The 17,142-nt window shown below is 39.4% G+C and overlaps 1 protein-coding gene across 2 annotated transcripts in view; it reads right to left on the bottom strand.

Moving 5' to 3' along the window:
* Window positions 1-792: 792 nt before the first annotated feature.
* cmip (c-Maf inducing protein) overlaps window positions 793-17,142 on the bottom strand; it is a 66,134-nt gene continuing 49,784 nt past the window's right edge. For both annotated transcript variants that reach the window (XM_084733431.1, XM_084733432.1), the window contains 11 exons: window positions 15,850-15,915; window positions 12,136-12,162; window positions 11,987-12,035; window positions 11,749-11,856; window positions 10,374-10,490; window positions 9,214-9,354; window positions 6,117-6,164; window positions 5,831-5,977; window positions 4,884-4,989; window positions 4,615-4,685; window positions 793-3,098 (listed from right to left, as the gene is read on the bottom strand). In XM_084733431.1, coding sequence (XP_084589557.1) covers window positions 3,045-3,098; window positions 4,615-4,685; window positions 4,884-4,989; window positions 5,831-5,977; window positions 6,117-6,164; window positions 9,214-9,354; window positions 10,374-10,490; window positions 11,749-11,856; window positions 11,987-12,035; window positions 12,136-12,162; window positions 15,850-15,915 — 934 coding nt within the window. In that variant the 3' untranslated portion in view covers window positions 793-3,044. The remainder of the gene's footprint in view (window positions 3,099-4,614; window positions 4,686-4,883; window positions 4,990-5,830; window positions 5,978-6,116; window positions 6,165-9,213; window positions 9,355-10,373; window positions 10,491-11,748; window positions 11,857-11,986; window positions 12,036-12,135; window positions 12,163-15,849; window positions 15,916-17,142) is intronic.

Genomic DNA, 17,142 nt, shown 5'->3' with positions numbered 1-17,142 from the left:
AAACAAAACTACAGTAAAGTTACCCTGAATTATCAGTTTGCTGATGTGTGGAACCAACAGCTTGATTTAAACACGATAATGGCCGGTCAGCGTGGTCCACCTCTGATATGACTACCTGGCAGGATTAGAAAAAAAATTCTTGAGGAAACAAGACACATTAGCATTTCTTGATATGAAAATGGTCAAACTTGAAGGGTTACATCTCAGCAGGGGGCAGCTTCAGTCCAAAAAAAAGTACCAGTGCTGGTATTGGCTTTTAAGAAAATCTGCCTCAACCAATAGGATCCATTGAGGCTTGTGGGTAGCTCCTGGCAACAACCAATCAGAAAACAGATGGGATGGGATCTCTCATTTCAGTCCTTAACCTCAGTGAGATAGTGATCAGACCCTTTATCATATTTCAAACCTTTTATAAAACAAAATTACAAAATAAAAATATCAGATGATGCAGCAACATGTACAACACATGCAGAAAAAAAAAACCTAAACAACATGAACACAGGAAACAAATGTTTGATTAAAGTGATCAAATCAAAGATGTCGGAAACTTAAAAGATATTATGAAAACATAATTTGTTAGATTACAGTGCACTTTGTGTGAAAAAAAACAAAACAAAAACAACCACACACACATTAAGATGAAGGCAACACCAGCCTGCCGATGAAGGGAGGCTGAGAGAAAAGGATGAAGAAGAAAAATTCAAAAATGGTTCAGAGAGAGGAAGGGAGGAGACGACTATATACACTCGTATATACATCATACAGGATATGAAAGAGAGCACAAGGTCCTAAAGCCAGACCTTAAAGATGGCCGTACGCAAACCGAGTCTACAGGCCAAACAGAAAACTGTCATGGCACCCAATAAATAGGAAACAAAGTATCTCATAGTGGACGGCATCCTGTCCTCTGCTGCAGCTTCTGCTTTGATTGGACAAACATCCGGAGCATTCTGGAGGTCGACACGAATAAATAAAATGGATGGATGCAGTCGGAGCGAGGCTGACTGGGAAAAAAGGCTGCAAATCAGACTTGTCTCGTGTTTTCTGGGACACAGGACAAATCAACCCAAACCACATGTAGACAGAGAGGAAAAACAGATTCTGACAGACTTGCAGTGTGTCAGGGCAGTTACCACATCATATGAAATGTTGCCACAATAAACAGGCAACATTTAGAGGGAATGTAGACGGGCAAATATGGCAGAAAGGTGCCTTTTTTTTTTCCTCCAATCTTTTGTCCCTTTTAGCCCATCGTGACAGAATATGTACAATAACTTTGTCCCATTCATCCATACAGCCTAAAAATGTCGCCCATGTATTATGGCGTTAATATAAATACAGCAGAACAATTCAAAACAGGTGGTGAGACAGATAAAAAGAGAACAACTCATCCACAGCTCCACCAGAGGCACTGCGACTCCTCACTCCGACCTCAGCGGAGGAGTGGAGGAGGAGGGTGGGTGGGGTTGGGTGGGGTTGGGAGGGTGGGGGGCGGGGGTCAGAGACATGACCCCCCGGGCAGTGTCACTGCCTCTCCACAGGCGGGTCGTGACAGGTTCCACTCGACACAGGCATCAGTACTGAAACCACGCCACGCCAACATTGGCCTGATGAAACAAGTGCACAAAACAACAACAACAACAACAACAACAACAACAGAACAAAAAAAAAAAAAAAAAAAAGAAACTACATTTGATGATTTGGCAAGTGTCCGTTCTTCTTTTCAAAACGTCTCAAACTGAGCCAAGAAATAGCAGAGGATATGAAAATATACAACTCTCAGCTGGTGATGAGTCTTTTTTTTTGTTTTTTTACGGGTCTGCGTCCCCCACCATGGCGTGAGACCATGTGATCCACATGTGGCCGCCTGCTCCGTTGGCCTCTTGTGTTATATGTTGCAAAAAAAAAAAAAAGACAACAGGGCCTGCGTACTTCATTACTGTCAGGACAAAAATCCAGGAGAGACAGAGTAAAGGAGGTTTGAAAAGACACAACTTATAAATATTAGGCAGTCCCAGACCACCCAGCTACTGCTACACAACTGCCCTATTAAATAGTAATGGGAGATCATCAGTATGTACACTGAAAACAAAAAAAGAACAAATTCGCCATCGCCGTTTAACTTTCCTGCAGAGCTCCTGCATGGTTGTGAAATGTCATCACTGGGGGTTCTCTTCATATATGTTTTATATAGAAACACACAGTATATGAAAGCACAGATGTCTGGAAAAATATGTTCATTCAAGTTGATAAAAATTTATTTTCTGTGTGTCGTGAGTGAGGATTTAGGCACAGTCTTGCAGCTCTTCTTTTCTCTGAGGCAGCACCTCATTTTTCGCAATGAAATGCTTGAAAAGACCAAAATCGGATCGCTGAGAGTGAAGACTGACGGGGTCCGACAGTTCAACACGTCCGTTTGGGGCTACACCGTGGATCAGATCAGGAGACGGATGGACTGGAATGTGAGCTGCTGTGTCCAGCCTTCATCGCATGAGGGCGGGAAGGGAAGAGAATGAGGGGGGAAGGCCCCGAGGGGGAGGGGCTTCCGTTCAGGTTTTCCTCGTGACTCGGAAACACGGAGGCGGGAGGGCAACGGCTGAATATGAAAAGTGACGTATGAAAGACGGGGCAGAGGATAAAGACAGACAGAGAAAAGGGTCCCTTATGTTACAATATAGCGGGTCCTTGCATGTCCTCTGATCATGGCGGTAAAAACAGGGTCCTTGAAACATCAGGGGAGCGGCGAGGTCTGTAAAGATTTCTCATTTAGAAAAAAGTGATGCTGACTGGACATGGCGTCACTATAAGGGTCAATGATGAAGGCTCCTCCTCCTCTGACCTGTATGTGTCAAAGACGTTCCAGGTACATCAGGTGATCCTCACGCTGGGATGATGTCAGGAGTTCCTGGTCGAATGATGGCGGTGACGGGGACGACATCACCACACAATTTTCATGTTATGTTGCTGAGCCTGTGTGCAGTGTGTGCATATGTTTGTGTGTGTGTCCGGTTGTGTATGAGAGGTGTGTGAGCGTGGTTGGTGGATCACCAGGCCTCTGTGTACCGAACGTCAACGTCTTTCAGGTTGGGCAGTTTGGCCTGCAGAGAAACAGACAGACATGGAAACTGTATTAACACCTCGACACACACGTACTATCAACTATATATTATTAATATAAAAACGTTGCTTAGTGCAGCTTTAACACCAGAAGTGGCGGATTCCACTTCCACTGCTAGAACAACCATAAGCATCATTTTGACCTTTGACTTCCGAACTCTTATTATCCCTCATGATAAATAACAGACTAAGAGATTCACGCATTTATTCTGCTAGTTTGTCTTTTTAAAAATAATATAACAACAAATTGTACATTTTGTAAAATGTATTTATATATTTATCAATATGCAGTCAGCCCTGCGATGAACTGGCGACTTGTCCAGGGTGAACCCCGCCTCTCGCCCAGTCAGCTGGGATAGACTCCAGCAGCCCGCGACCCTTACGGAATAAGCGGTTACAGAAAATGGATGAATGAATGAATATGCAGCCATCACATGCAGTAAACAGTAATGACTGCATATGACTGCACATGTTTCTGTAGGATAATAACCATCAGTGATCTGATTCAAATTTTAGATTCATCTAGAATTACTCAGAGTGAGAAGGAGTTAAATATATTTAATAAGATTAGAAACATGTTACTTTAACATTAATAATAAATTTCCATCTAGAGCCTTCACTAAAAAAAATCATAGTTTATGGGAAACGAGTACAAAAATAAAACTGAAAGAAGTTGGAAATATTATTATTTGTTCTTTGTGCTTTACCACAAAAATTCAGTGACTTATAGATGCTGAGACAAAAAGGTTACAACTGTCCCTGGTCTCCCCTACCTTATTTTACTTGAGTCTAATTATTATTATAATTATTTGTATTTTAATGTCGGGAAATTGGAAATCAAGACCACTTGTTAAGTTTTATTGACGGAGACAATGGTAGTTGCTAAGCAATGAAGATGCATCTTCAACTGTGCAAACAGTAATGATATAACAGTGACAGTTTCTGTGTGGTCAATATGACATTACAAAATAATGACTTGATCTTCTTTGCCCTTTGAGTAATTTATATTCATATATATATATATACATATATGAAAATACAGACACTTAGGAAAAGTCATGAACCAGCAGTGTTGTATTTTTGAATTTAACAAAGTTTTTGCACAACTTGAAAATAGTCAAAATGGCCGACTTGGCTGTTATCAGTTTGAAAACTGGTCACCATTCACTTCCATTATTTGGGAGATTGTGCAACACTGTTTTCTTGTGAAACTCCAGCAGTGTTTTATGGACTAAAAAACTAAACCCGACCTTCACTCGGCATGATGGTGAGCAGATAATGGCTGAATTTTCAATTTTGGGTGAACTATCTTTTTAATGTACATTAATTCATCTGACAACATAAGTATAAATGCAGATTTAAAAAATATAAATATATATTGGCTCATTTGTTAAAAGAACAGTTTAGATGGACGGAGACAGAAAAGAATGCATTTCCAAATCAGTATTGTGAAAATGATCCCTTTGCCTCTGCTCTGAGTTGTGTAGCGGTGTTTACCTTGAGGTCCTCATATGTGTCAGCTGTGAGCTTAGTGCTGTTCATGTTCAGACTGCACAGACTTTTCATGGCTGAAAAGGAAATACATAATAATTACCCACAATTCATTTACAAACACTCTCAACACAGTGAGCAGGTTCTCTTCTTTTTTTCCTTAAAGCCATTCTTAATATGTGTGATTCTCATAAAACTCTGCCTAATAAAACTGTATGGAATAAAGTGATATGACTGATTTATGAGTGTGTGTGTGTGTGTGTGTGTCTTCTTACAGCTGAGAGCCAGCAGGCCAGCATCAGTGACTGGAGTCTCACACAGATTCAGAACCTGCAGACAGGCCAGATGCTCAGATAACAACCTCAAGCCTGCATCCCCGAACTGAAGGAAGAAACAAGAGACACAGAGGAGACAAACATCAGACATTCAGTCATTACTGATTACTAGTGTACAGGCCTGGGGAGTAATGGATTACATGTAACTAATTACAGATACAATTTTCAAATAAAGAACAATATACCACCATGCACAGTGCACACACAGCTGACAAACCATTATCATGACCCCTGGAGAAAAACATGCATCACTAGGTGGAAAATGTAACATTTTTTGCCTGTGAATCAATCAATAAATTGCGCACAACAAAGGAAGGAACAGCTGGACAAACTAATAAACCTCACAATCAACATAAGGCACTTAGAGCTGCAATGATTAATCTATTACTGATCAACTATGTAATTAATCTGCATCTATTTTGATAATCAATCGTTTCGAGTCATTTTTCAATAAAAAGTCCAAATTTCTCTGATTTCAGCTTCTTACACGTGAATATTTTCACTGAATAAACTGAATATTTTTGGAGTTGTGGACAAAACAAGACATTTGAGGACGTCATCTTGATCCTTGATCGGCATTTTTCACCATTTTCTGACATTTCATGGAACAAACAACTAATCAATTAATTGAGAAAATTACTGAATTAGAGACGAAAATAATCAATAGTTGCAGCCCTAAAAACATTAGGCTGAACAGTTTCACCATATTTTAGTCTGAAATAATCCAAAAGAAACGGAAAGTAATCAATTTACATTACTTTAATATTGTGATATTTGGAATATATTACTGACCAGATATTTTAACAGGTAACTGTATCAGAATACATTTTAAAGTAATCCTCCCAACCCTGCTGTGTGTGTGTGTGTGTGTGTGTGGGTGTGTGTACCTGTGTGGACCAGAGGTTGAGCTGTTTGAGTGAGGGCAGCTTGATGAGCTGCTCGGCACAGGCACTGGTGACGTTGGTGAAGGCCAGGCTCAGGTTCTCCAAGTTGCCAAAAGAACCTGAACTCAGCAGGCGGGCCAGGTCGGCGTCCTGAGCAACGATGAGGAAAAAAAAACAAAAAACAAAAAAACTTTGAATATTTAAGCAGTTATTTTTAATATACTGAACTCTAACTGATGTTAACATGGACAGAAGGCGTGCAGCAGTGAAGGCATCAGTGAAACCTCACCGTGGACTTTGAGGGCAGAGTGAGCCGGGTGGGGCCTCCTTTCCTTTGCTGAAAAGACAGACGGAAAAAAAAAAAGATGGCGTCTGAGTTTTATGTCTTGCAGGAACATTTTCAGACAGTAGATGGTGTGTGTGAGCAGGTCTGCACACATGCTGCATTCAGTCACACTGAGGAAATGGGACATGAGGCTTCAAACAAAACACTGTTCACCTAATATTTCAAATATAGTAATGGCATATTTTAAACATGGTGTTACAACTTTCTGACTGGTAACAATTCCAAAACCAAGATGTAATTTGAACTAGTAGAAGGTCTTATTAAAGATATCAACAATTCACTTCTCACTGGACAAAATGTTCATTATTTATATCAACAGTTTATTTCTTTATGGTGGGAATTGGTGTTATGATTCCAAATCAATATGTGTATAATGTAATTCTAACTAGTTGCAATTCTGCTTCATTATATCCACAACTCACTTTTCACTGGTGGAAGTGTTGTACCTGTGTACTTACATTATCATTTAACATTAACATTTTCAAATTTAATTTAGAAGAATTCAGTTATAGATAAGTTGACGAGGAATTGTAACTAGTAAGTTTCAGACGTCTGATCTGATCTGACAGTGAAAATGATATGTGTGCTATTAACAATTATATCTACAATTCATTTTATAACAAGCAGAAGTGAATTTAGGTATGAAAAAGGAATTTCCACTTGTCTAAATGTCACTGTAAATATGTTCAATAAAATAGGCCAACATATACAAAATCAATATTACATTTCCTCTGATCACAATCCTATTTCATTGTGCAAATTCAATTGTAGATATCTATAATTGTAATTTTTACTAGTGAAAAGTGAATTAATTTTGATTAATTGAAATGTCATTTCTATATGTGAAAATATTTATTGAAACATGTCAAAATTGTTTCACAGATATCTTAAATTAACATTTGGACATGTTGAGGTGTCATCTCCACCAGTCAAAACTAAATTGCTGCAATTGCTTCAGACTGACTGTTCAAACTTCTAAGTTGTTGTTTCCTGCGAAGTTGTTCCCTTATTTTCTTACATGACATAAATGTGATATTTTTTATTTTTTATTTTTATTTTTTACCAGAGATCGTTTGCCAACAATTAGTCATTTATTTAACCACTAATTACAAACTAGTTTAAGGAGACTATGGGTCATCAATTATAATTTGTAAGAAATGTATTAGTATAAGTAATATAATAAGTAATATAAGTAATATGTTTACTACCACATTTAGTTTTGACTGTAATATTTCTGTGTTATGGACACAGAAACACAGGAAGTTTTCCTAGCTATTTTTGTCATTATTTTGGTAGTTCTGCCCCCTAAAGTCCAAAATTTCCACACAGATAAATTTAGGATCAGAGTGTAGAAAATATATACTGTACTGGTCATACTCACACATACAGTATTTATAATTCTCAGGGTTTGTGCAGCTTTTTAAGGGTAAAGCTCAAGCACTTTCAAAATGTCTAAACAGAAATGTCCACACTCTCAAAGCCTTTTATTCTTCATGCAAAGCCTTACTATTATGCATCTGAATTCTTTTATACCCACAGTAATCACTGTTGTATGCTTATTTTGCCAGTTGTTAATATTAGCCTTGATTGCATTTTGATCATGATTATTTAATGTAGAAGAAGGGATCAACAGAGGGCACATCTAGTTATGGGTGACAACATAATGGCTTCATTTCAAATATTTAAAGATTTTTGGGTTCCATGAGTGATTGTGTCCACAAGACACTAGATTATGTGGTGAATCAAGCATTTTTAGGGAGAAATTTGAAATTCAAACAACCTTGAAAGCATAACAGTATTACACAGTATTTTCCAGACTTTGTACAAATCCTGACTTCTGTATGTGCTGTGAGTGTGTATGAGCTGTCGTTGAAGAGCGTGCAGACAGAGCGCACGTCCACTAGCCGCTGCCTCCACACAGAAATGAAGAGCTCAGCTCTGCAGACAGAGTCAAGTGGCTGTGACTCAGCGTGTGGAACACGCAGACTGAGCTGAGAGGCCCACTGACTGTTACTGCTCTCATCTTTATCCGTTACAACATTTCAAGCCCAGACGACGTTCACACTCCGGTGCTGATGTTTACTAAGAGGTGCGCGACAATGAAGAATTATCCAGTAAGCTGTGGCCCTTCTGGATCACAGCCTCCACAGAGAAGAAGTTTATTCAAGTGTGCTATTAATATACTTCTTGAGATATACTTAACAAAATTATACTTAAGTATTTTTGACTTACACTGAAAAGTTTACAGAAAAGTCTAAGGATATTTGGCTTGTACTTAATCTTTTGATTGATACTTCAGAAAAGTATTATTAAGTATTCTTTCCTTACACAGAAGTATACTTGGCTTGTAGCTTCTCTGAGGTAGTATTCCATCATATGTTTAACATACTATCTGATGTTTGTGGGCAGCCAGGGCCTGATTTCAGAGAGGCTCCTGCATGACACAAACTCTAATATCAACCTCCTCTAAAGACTCTGTTCAAACTGTTAGTTGGATTTGTTTTGTCATTGTTACGTTCTTATATAACATCTTATATCTTATCTTAAAGTGGGTTAGTTTAGTCCAAAGAAGTATTAAAGTAGTACACTTACAAATGTACTACTAGTACATTGATATTAGTACTTGGAAACTTACTTGAACTTTGAACTTGAACTTCTTTTTCAGATTTCTTGGTCAATGTATCGCAGCTGCTTCACTTGACTACATTTACCATGTAGCCACATGAAAAATGTCAAATTTTTCCTTTAACTCCTGAGGCCTTTAACAGTTGCTGACAGTAGTCGGCGTGTCAGAATTGTGGATTGACAAGTAGGTCACATGAGTCACTCAGGACACAAGAATCGGCTTGTAATGAGAAACTGGTGACTTGATTTTCCTGCAGAGGCCTTCACTCCACCGAGCTCAACCAGACAGACACGTGGGACGAGCTGGACAAGATGTTCTTAGTGCAGATCTACAAGAACTGCAGGGAGCCTCAGTGTACCTTACTGACTGTGTGTGTGTGTGTGTCTGTGAGTGTGAGTCAGCGCAGTAACTCACCAGTTCTTTGAGCTCTCTCTGTCGGTCGCAGAGCTGCTCGTACATGCGCAGGCCCACCTGGGTGCTCTCCAGGGTGGAGATGATCTGCAGCTGGGTGTCTTTGTTCTCGATGATGTTGTACTCCAGCATCAGACACAGGATCTGGACGCACACATGGAAACACACACACACACTGTAAAGGGGCATTCGGCTGATTTTACATGTGATAATCATTTTGCTGGTTATGAGGAGAACTGCTCAGCCTTCCCTTTGAATCTGACAAAATAACTCAGGCTGCAATAATAATTATTTTTGTAGTCAATTAATCGGCTGATTATTCTCTTGATTAATCAGTTAATAGTTGTTGTGAAAAAGGTGTTGAGTTTATTGACAGACAGGAGTAAAGAAATCAGAAAATATTCAGATTTAAGAAGCTGAAATCATAAAATCCTAAAGATTTACTCAAACAAATTAATCGATTGTCAAATTAGTTGCCGATTAATTTAATGATTGATTAATAACTGATTAACTGATTAATCGTTGCAGCTCTAAAAATAACCCTGATGATGTCAAAGTGATGTCATCAGGGTTACTGTGGCTTGAGATTGAAAAATAATAATTTATAGGTTACACACTAGGGATCAAATGAAAAGTGCTACTGGTTGCATTATGGGAAATGTAGGATTTAGCATTCTTGGAGCTTGTTTTTTTGGACTCTGGTCCTTTGATCCCTTTAATTCAGTCTCTTTAACCTTTAACCTCTCTTTACAACTAAAGCTGCATCACAGACATCTGAGAAACCTAACATTTACAACCTCTTACAAGAAAAAATACAATGGAACGCTGCTCGTAGTCACAGTTCCTGCTTATAAGCAATGGCAGCACCCACTGAAGCACACATTGTAAATCATAAACCACCAACTAAAAGACAACATCATTAAATTTCCCTGTATCTACTTTTGGCATTGTGCACCTGGAACACTTTGAAGTTGGAAGTCAGAAATGTCAACTGAGAAATTCCAACCTCCAACTTGGAACGCAGCAGAATACTGCTACTGGTCCCACTCCAGTTTCCCTTTGCACTGATTTGAATGTAGCAAGACCAAGACCAAATTAAGGAAAAGGAAATGAGTAAGAATGAATTAAATTATTTATTGACAGACAGACAAACATGGACGTACCTCCACCATGGTCTGGTTTCCCCGCAGGGCCAGCAGCATGCAGGGACCCAGCTTGTTCTCAGCCAGAGAGAGCAGGAACTTCTTGGTCTTATAGCAGGAGCCCATCAAGATATGAACCTGGAGGAGGGGACGGTCAGTTGTTAGCAAACACGAGCACACATTCATTAGCACACAGTAATAGTTCTGACTGTGTGGACCCAAGATGCATTGAGGATGCACTGAGAACAGATCGCTCAGACCACATTCAGAGGTGGTCTGGGCCGCATGTGACCACATTCTTTCAGCAGTGTGTATGCAACGTGTCCTGGGCCGCCTACTCAACTCACGGCCTGCGAGCACACATGAAACAGCTGTCTGATTTCCATTCGGTTCACTGTGATGCAAATGACGTGTTTGGGCTCTCTGACCTGCCAAGATAAGCAGCAGATGTTTGTGGACACGCCGCCTGTTTCAGCCGATTTAACCATTGAACTAGTGTCTGCAACATCACTGTACTCCCTTTAAAAAAATCAAGCCATTTTGAGAGTTGTTGAGTGAGGAGAATCTTTGTGAAACTGCAACAGCAAATTCTTAATCATTTATGCCTTCTTGTAAATTTGGCATTAACGTCAGTGCATTAACTTTTTTCTTAGCTCATAAAAAAACAGTGTGACTGTCTGCTCTTTCTAAAGTGCATCTACGTGCCAACAGTTAGTAACTCTTAGAACACACTCTTTCAACTGATTTTACTAATTACACTACATTTATGAGAGAAGACAACATTTTATTGTCAAATTTTACAAATACAGTAAAGAGTAACCAGTAAAGGCTACTTCTTTGTGGCTCGTGGAGAAAGTTCCCAGACTCCCTTAAGAAATCACACAATTTTGTGAACTGTTGAGTTAGGAGAAATGTTATAAACTTAGAGAATGCTGCCTATGAAAAAACATTCATTATTTGTGCCAACTTGTAAATTTGGCAAAAGTTGCACATTAAGTTATTTCTTTCTTTGTGTAAAAAACATTGTGTCTGCTGTTGGGCCCCCAGTTAAAAATAACAACACATTTTGTCTTTGCAAATGGAAATGATCCGGTCTGAGTATCGAGTCAGATTTCCTGAATCAATTTGATTCAATTCACAAGGTCTTGATTCAATGTCGGTTTCGATACAACCTATCTACCCCCACATGGGACTCCGCGCCTCTCTTGAACGAAGCAAAATATTTTAGTTTATATTTGTTAATTCTTCATTTGTCGAGATTTTTATTCAGAGACTGTATTTTGAAAATACATTTCATATTCTGTCGTACTGTCCAGTTGTGCTCTGATCACCCAGTACACATGTTAATGCCAAGTGTAAGCAGGACATGTGTGTAAGGGTGTGTTAATATACTCACCATACTGGCAAAAAGCTCTCCATCATCATCGCAGGCCACACCTCCTGGACTGTAGAGCTGAAACCAGCCGTCTTTACCTGAACGCACACTCAGCAGGCATGAATGGACCTGGAAACACACACACACACACATAATTTTTTCTATATGTCAAGAAAAATCTCCACAAAACCCTTTTCTTTAAGCTCTAGAACTGTTACAAAGTTAAAGCAGCTGTAAACATGCAGAAACACACACTCACCTCCTGCCTCGGGTCCTCCGCAAACCTCTGAATAACATATTTCAGTTCCCTATTTAGAGAGAGAAACAAAGACACAAATGTCAGATTGTTTTCAAAGTGGACTCTAACTCAATCTATAAAGAACGATTTATGATGTCTGAGGTGCTTACTTTGTGAATTTGGCGTGTGCGAGGGCCCTGGAGAGAAAGAAGACAATGAGAGACGTCAGATATAAATACTTGGAGCTGAGAAATATGACAAAGCAAACATATCTCTGTTGGGAAATGTTCATTCAATGCACGCTTTTCCTAACATGTTTTGGTTGGAGTTCTCCTCTGTGTGGCCTCCAGCGGTGACAATGAGCTGATGACACAGTGGTACAGTGTTACTTTGTATTTGTGGATGTAGTCAACATGCTCAGGTGAGTTTCAGAGGGAAATGAGGAGCTCATTTTCGGCACGTGTGCACAGGATATGAGCATGTGAACTTGAAGGGACTGTTTGTTACTTTAGATGTCATTATAATGATCCCTGTGGGGAATCATTACAATTATGTTTCAGTAGCAGTTGTAAGAGGTTAGCTGTGGTTAGCTGCTGTTTAATTTGAGTTTACACAGTTGCAAATGTCTTGTTTATCACTACAGTCAGCTCAACCTGCCAGTTTTGGTATCTCTGGAAACTTCAGAATCCCCTTTTTTACAAAAAACATCCAGGAGTTTACACAAAATTCATAAAAAACAGTGGCAAGAAGGTTAAAGGAGTAGTCAGCTTGGAATAGTGCATTGCCAAGTTGACTTGAAAGATGTCATTTACACCAAGTTTTTAGCCTGAATCTTCACTGTAGAGCCTTAGCTTGGAGCACACCCTCTGAACTATGTGTGTTTGGTGTGACGGTGTGTGCACAAGTTAGGAAACCAGGATTACACCAGATGGACAGCATGGAGGTACTTTATGTTTGTTCTTTCAGTTATTTTTCACCCCCAAAAAATCTGCAGATTTGCAAATCTGCAAAGCTTTTATTTCATGTTGTTGGCAAATTCACAGTCACATTATGTTACCCGCTTGCTGAATTGTTAGTCTAGGTTTTTCTGCTTGGAAGGAGAGAGTGAATCGAGGAGTTTGCAACCTGCAAGCTCACCACTAGATGTCACTAAATCCTCTGCATTAGTCCTTTAACGCTGTTGTAAGAAGTGGCACCTCTGTGATGAAGGTGTGAGGAGGATCTTCCTGTGTTGCGTTCAGTTTACAAATGTACAGAACGCATTTGTTCGATACAGTTGTTTTCTGCATGTGTGTGCGTGAATTCATCTGAGCACGTCAGTGTGTTTGTCTTTGTCTAAATTTGTGAGTGCGTTGATGTGACTCATTATATCCTTAACTACAGGGTGCTGCAGGGGAGTATTGTTGCCTTTTCCTAATGACGCCTGAAGCCATCGACCAGGCAACAGTGGCGCAGGTGAGCAACAGGTGCGCGTCAGTGTTGGAGAAACAACAAGCCGTCCGCCAGTTGACGCTAATGATGCTCTGGACGAGCCACCCAATTATAAATAAGTCTTGGGGCTGCTTATAGCCAATTAAAGCGGGCTCTCCGGGGAGAGAACAGCCGCCCCTCCAGGTCACCACCCCCAGGAGGCGTGGTGAGGTTCCTCATTCACGTCAATGGCCAGGCCCCAGCAGGACCCTCCAAGAAACATGTCTGCACCTCCCCTGAGACGGCGATGTGAGAAAGTGGAAGAGGGACGGAGGGAGACAGGAGGGAGGGTGGTGTGGCACACTGGGCCCATGCTGATGGTTACAGTGTATGATGATGATTATGGTTATGGCTGCTCTGTTTCTGGCATCACTGCAACTGACATCAGCCACCAGCACATTCTTCTTCTTTTTTGTTGTCTGTTTTTTGCAAAAAAATCATTCACTTCTTATATTAACACTGAATACCAAATTGTTCCTAGTAAAGTATGGCTCCATTGGTGGCGCTGCTGCAAATGGTCAGCAGTCCAAATGTCATGTAGTTTAGAGAACCTAACGTTAACCTGTACAACCTGAAAAGCAGTGGATTTGTGTGTGTGTGTGATCAATTATTTATTGTTGCAAAAAAATAAAGAAAAATATATAGATCACCACGCACAAAGAAAAAGAGACAGAAAATAAAAAATAGTAAAGTTAAATAAAGAGATAAAGTAATAACTAGAACTATATTTAGAAAAAAAACTACAAAAAAGGGAAAAAAAAGAAGATACAATAATGTAATATACAAAAAATAGGAAAACAGAAATGTAAATGCACAAATAGACAAAAGAACAAAACAAAGTACAAAAATAAGAATTCAGCAGTGTTGTGCAGTAACACATTACTCTGTAATATATTGTTGCTGCTACCACCAACCACTGCTGGTACTACTTTTACGACTACTATTACAACTTCATTCAATGACATGAACATTTTCTTTGCACTTTCGGTGTTCATGCATTTTACATGTGTGATTGTCTGAAGGGTTCTGGACACTGCTGGTACACAGGTGACCCTCACTCAATGGTGTGTCCCTTAATTATGGCTGCAACTAACCATTCTTTTTATTGATGAGATTAAAAATTAATTAGCTAATCAATCCTGTCAGAATCTTGCCATAAAATGGCAAAAACATAAATGCTGCTGCTGATGTCCTCAGAAACCAGACAGAAACCAGAAAATAACAAATAAAAACATTTACAAAACTACAATTAAAAAAAATTTTCTTTAAAAAATTACTCAAACTGATTAATCAATTATTATAATAGTTGTTGATTAACTAAATAATTGATTATGCAATTAATTATTGCAGCTCTACCCTCACACATTCTTTGTTGACACAGGTGGAGGAGTGAAGCTGCTCCTGCTGTTTTGCTAATGTGCTGCTTTCACTGCGCAGGCTGTGTCGACACTGTGTAACTCAATGAAACTATTGCATGTTCACAGGAAAATGAAAAGGCCAGCTGAGGCCTGGAACGCCGGCATCACTGACTGAGCGCTGCCGGTTTGGTTTCAGAAGTGAGGCTGACACAATCAAGTCAAAGGTTCTTTAAAGGAGAAATATGTCGCAATTGCACATGCAAAAATGAGCACAGTGGTCAAGATAGCAAGTCGGATAATTGCAACATCGAGTTCTACACTGTAAGTTGATCAGCTGCTCTGACTCTGGACTCACTGCCTGCCAAACTCCATTAACATTTTGATCAATTTAAACATTAAAAACATCTACGCCTTCTACAAGATTACAAATGATTTTTTCTGACTCATAAACAGACACTTACTCTTTCGGTGAACATTCAGCATTAATGTGAACTCTAATCAACATGAAACAGACATACAAAAACAGTTATTCCGGCCCGGAATAAAAAATTTAAAGGATTTTGTTGTCAGTGTTGTTGATCTCTGATGACATATCATGGTAATTTTATGATTTAGTACAGTAAACATGTATAAACTATAAACTATAAATTTTGAAGTAGTTGCAGTGTGATATTTGTACAAAACGAAAAAAAAACCACACAGACTGTTGTTCTAGTTTTGCAGTTGTACAAACATAATTCAGACATCCAGTGCCAAAGTTAATTCAAGACAATTATTTTGCACACGCTTTAGGATTTTCCTTCATCACGAAAACATTGACACATTTTACTCTGATGATGCTCATAAAACCACATCATCCGTACCGGATACTCGTTTTAGTCGAGCATTCGCTCAACCCTAATGATCACACGTAGGTAAATTGTAGCACTGATGTGGCCCGGGATGAAATTGAGTTTGAAACCCCTGCAGTGTGGCAGGAGTGTCAAAGTGGCTTATATCTGAGATCACAAGATAAATAAAAGAATAAAGGTATGAACTGTATGTGTGAATACTCACTCTTTAGGGAAGGGGATGGGCTGCAGCAGACTGGCCAGAGCAGGTCTCCAGTCATCGTAGTCCGACCTGACAGAGACAGACAGCCGTCAAAAGAAAAGGAAAAGAGACAGAGATGGCGAGGGTCAGTGTCACAGAGTTGAGAGGAGGGTGTAGTCTGGATGACTGAGGCCGAAGAACAAAAAAGACGGAGGGGCAGCTGAAACTTGAGCAGCGCTGACATGACGCACAGCTGATTTAACAGAAACTAGAGCAGCATCACATTACTGGGAGTTAAGTAACACTGGCTTTGTTACAAACGCTACAAACGCACAGATACTCGCTTTTTAGGCCATCCTGTTTGGTTACTGCACTTATGGTTACCACACACACACACACACACACACACACACACACACACACACACACACACACACACACACACACAACTGCTGCTCTACTTTCACAGTATGTAATCAGCACTGAAGCTCATACATTGATTCAGGCAGGGCCTTTTGATCACTTCTTCACATAATGTCACATTTACTAACTAGGACACTTCCTGGGTTGTTGACATGTAATTTCTACAATATGAAATTGGCTTTTAAAGTGGCTTCATCAAGACACTGATGTTTGCTGAGGCTTTATGAAACTGCTTTTTATTACAAGCAGCACTAGATATCTGTCCACATGTCACAAATACAGTAGGTCTGGATGCAGGGCTGCAGCTAACCATCATTTTCATTATTGATTAATCTGTCGATCATTTTCTCCATTAGCTGATTCAGATTTTGTTACATAAAATGTCAGAAAACTGTGAAAAATGTTGATCAGTGTTTCCCAAAGCCCGAGGTGACGTCCTCAAATGTCTTGTTTTATTCACAACCCAAAGACATTCAGTTTACTGTCAGAGAGGAGTAAAGAAACAGAAAATATTCCCATATGAGAAGCTGAAATCTTTGGACGTTTTTTCTTAAAAAAAAAAAAAAAAGGAAAAAGAAAAAAAAAAGAAAGAATTAATTCACCCAGGAGGCTGCAGGTTGTGTCCCGTGTGAAACCAAAAGTCAACATTATCTAAAGTTTTATGTTACATATTATTATATAACATCTAACGTAAGGCGGCACGACGTGATGCAACATGACGCCACATGATGCAATGCACCCTACTTATCTTAACTCGCACCATGATCTTTTCTTAAACCTAACCTGACCAAACTGTCATCATTTCATAACATTAACCACATGAAACCACTGAGATCTTTAAACAGCACTTAAAGACACATCTTTTTAACCTACCCTAATGCCTTGGATTTTTAA

The sequence above is a fragment of the Lutjanus erythropterus genome, chromosome 13 (genome assembly GCF_056507025.1).
Source record: "Lutjanus erythropterus isolate fLutEry1 chromosome 13, fLutEry1.hap2, whole genome shotgun sequence".
NCBI classification, from domain to species: domain Eukaryota; kingdom Metazoa; phylum Chordata; class Actinopteri; order Lutjaniformes; family Lutjanidae; genus Lutjanus; species Lutjanus erythropterus.
Note: the sequence above shows the minus strand (reverse complement) of the source record. Positions and strands in the feature narration are given on the sequence as shown.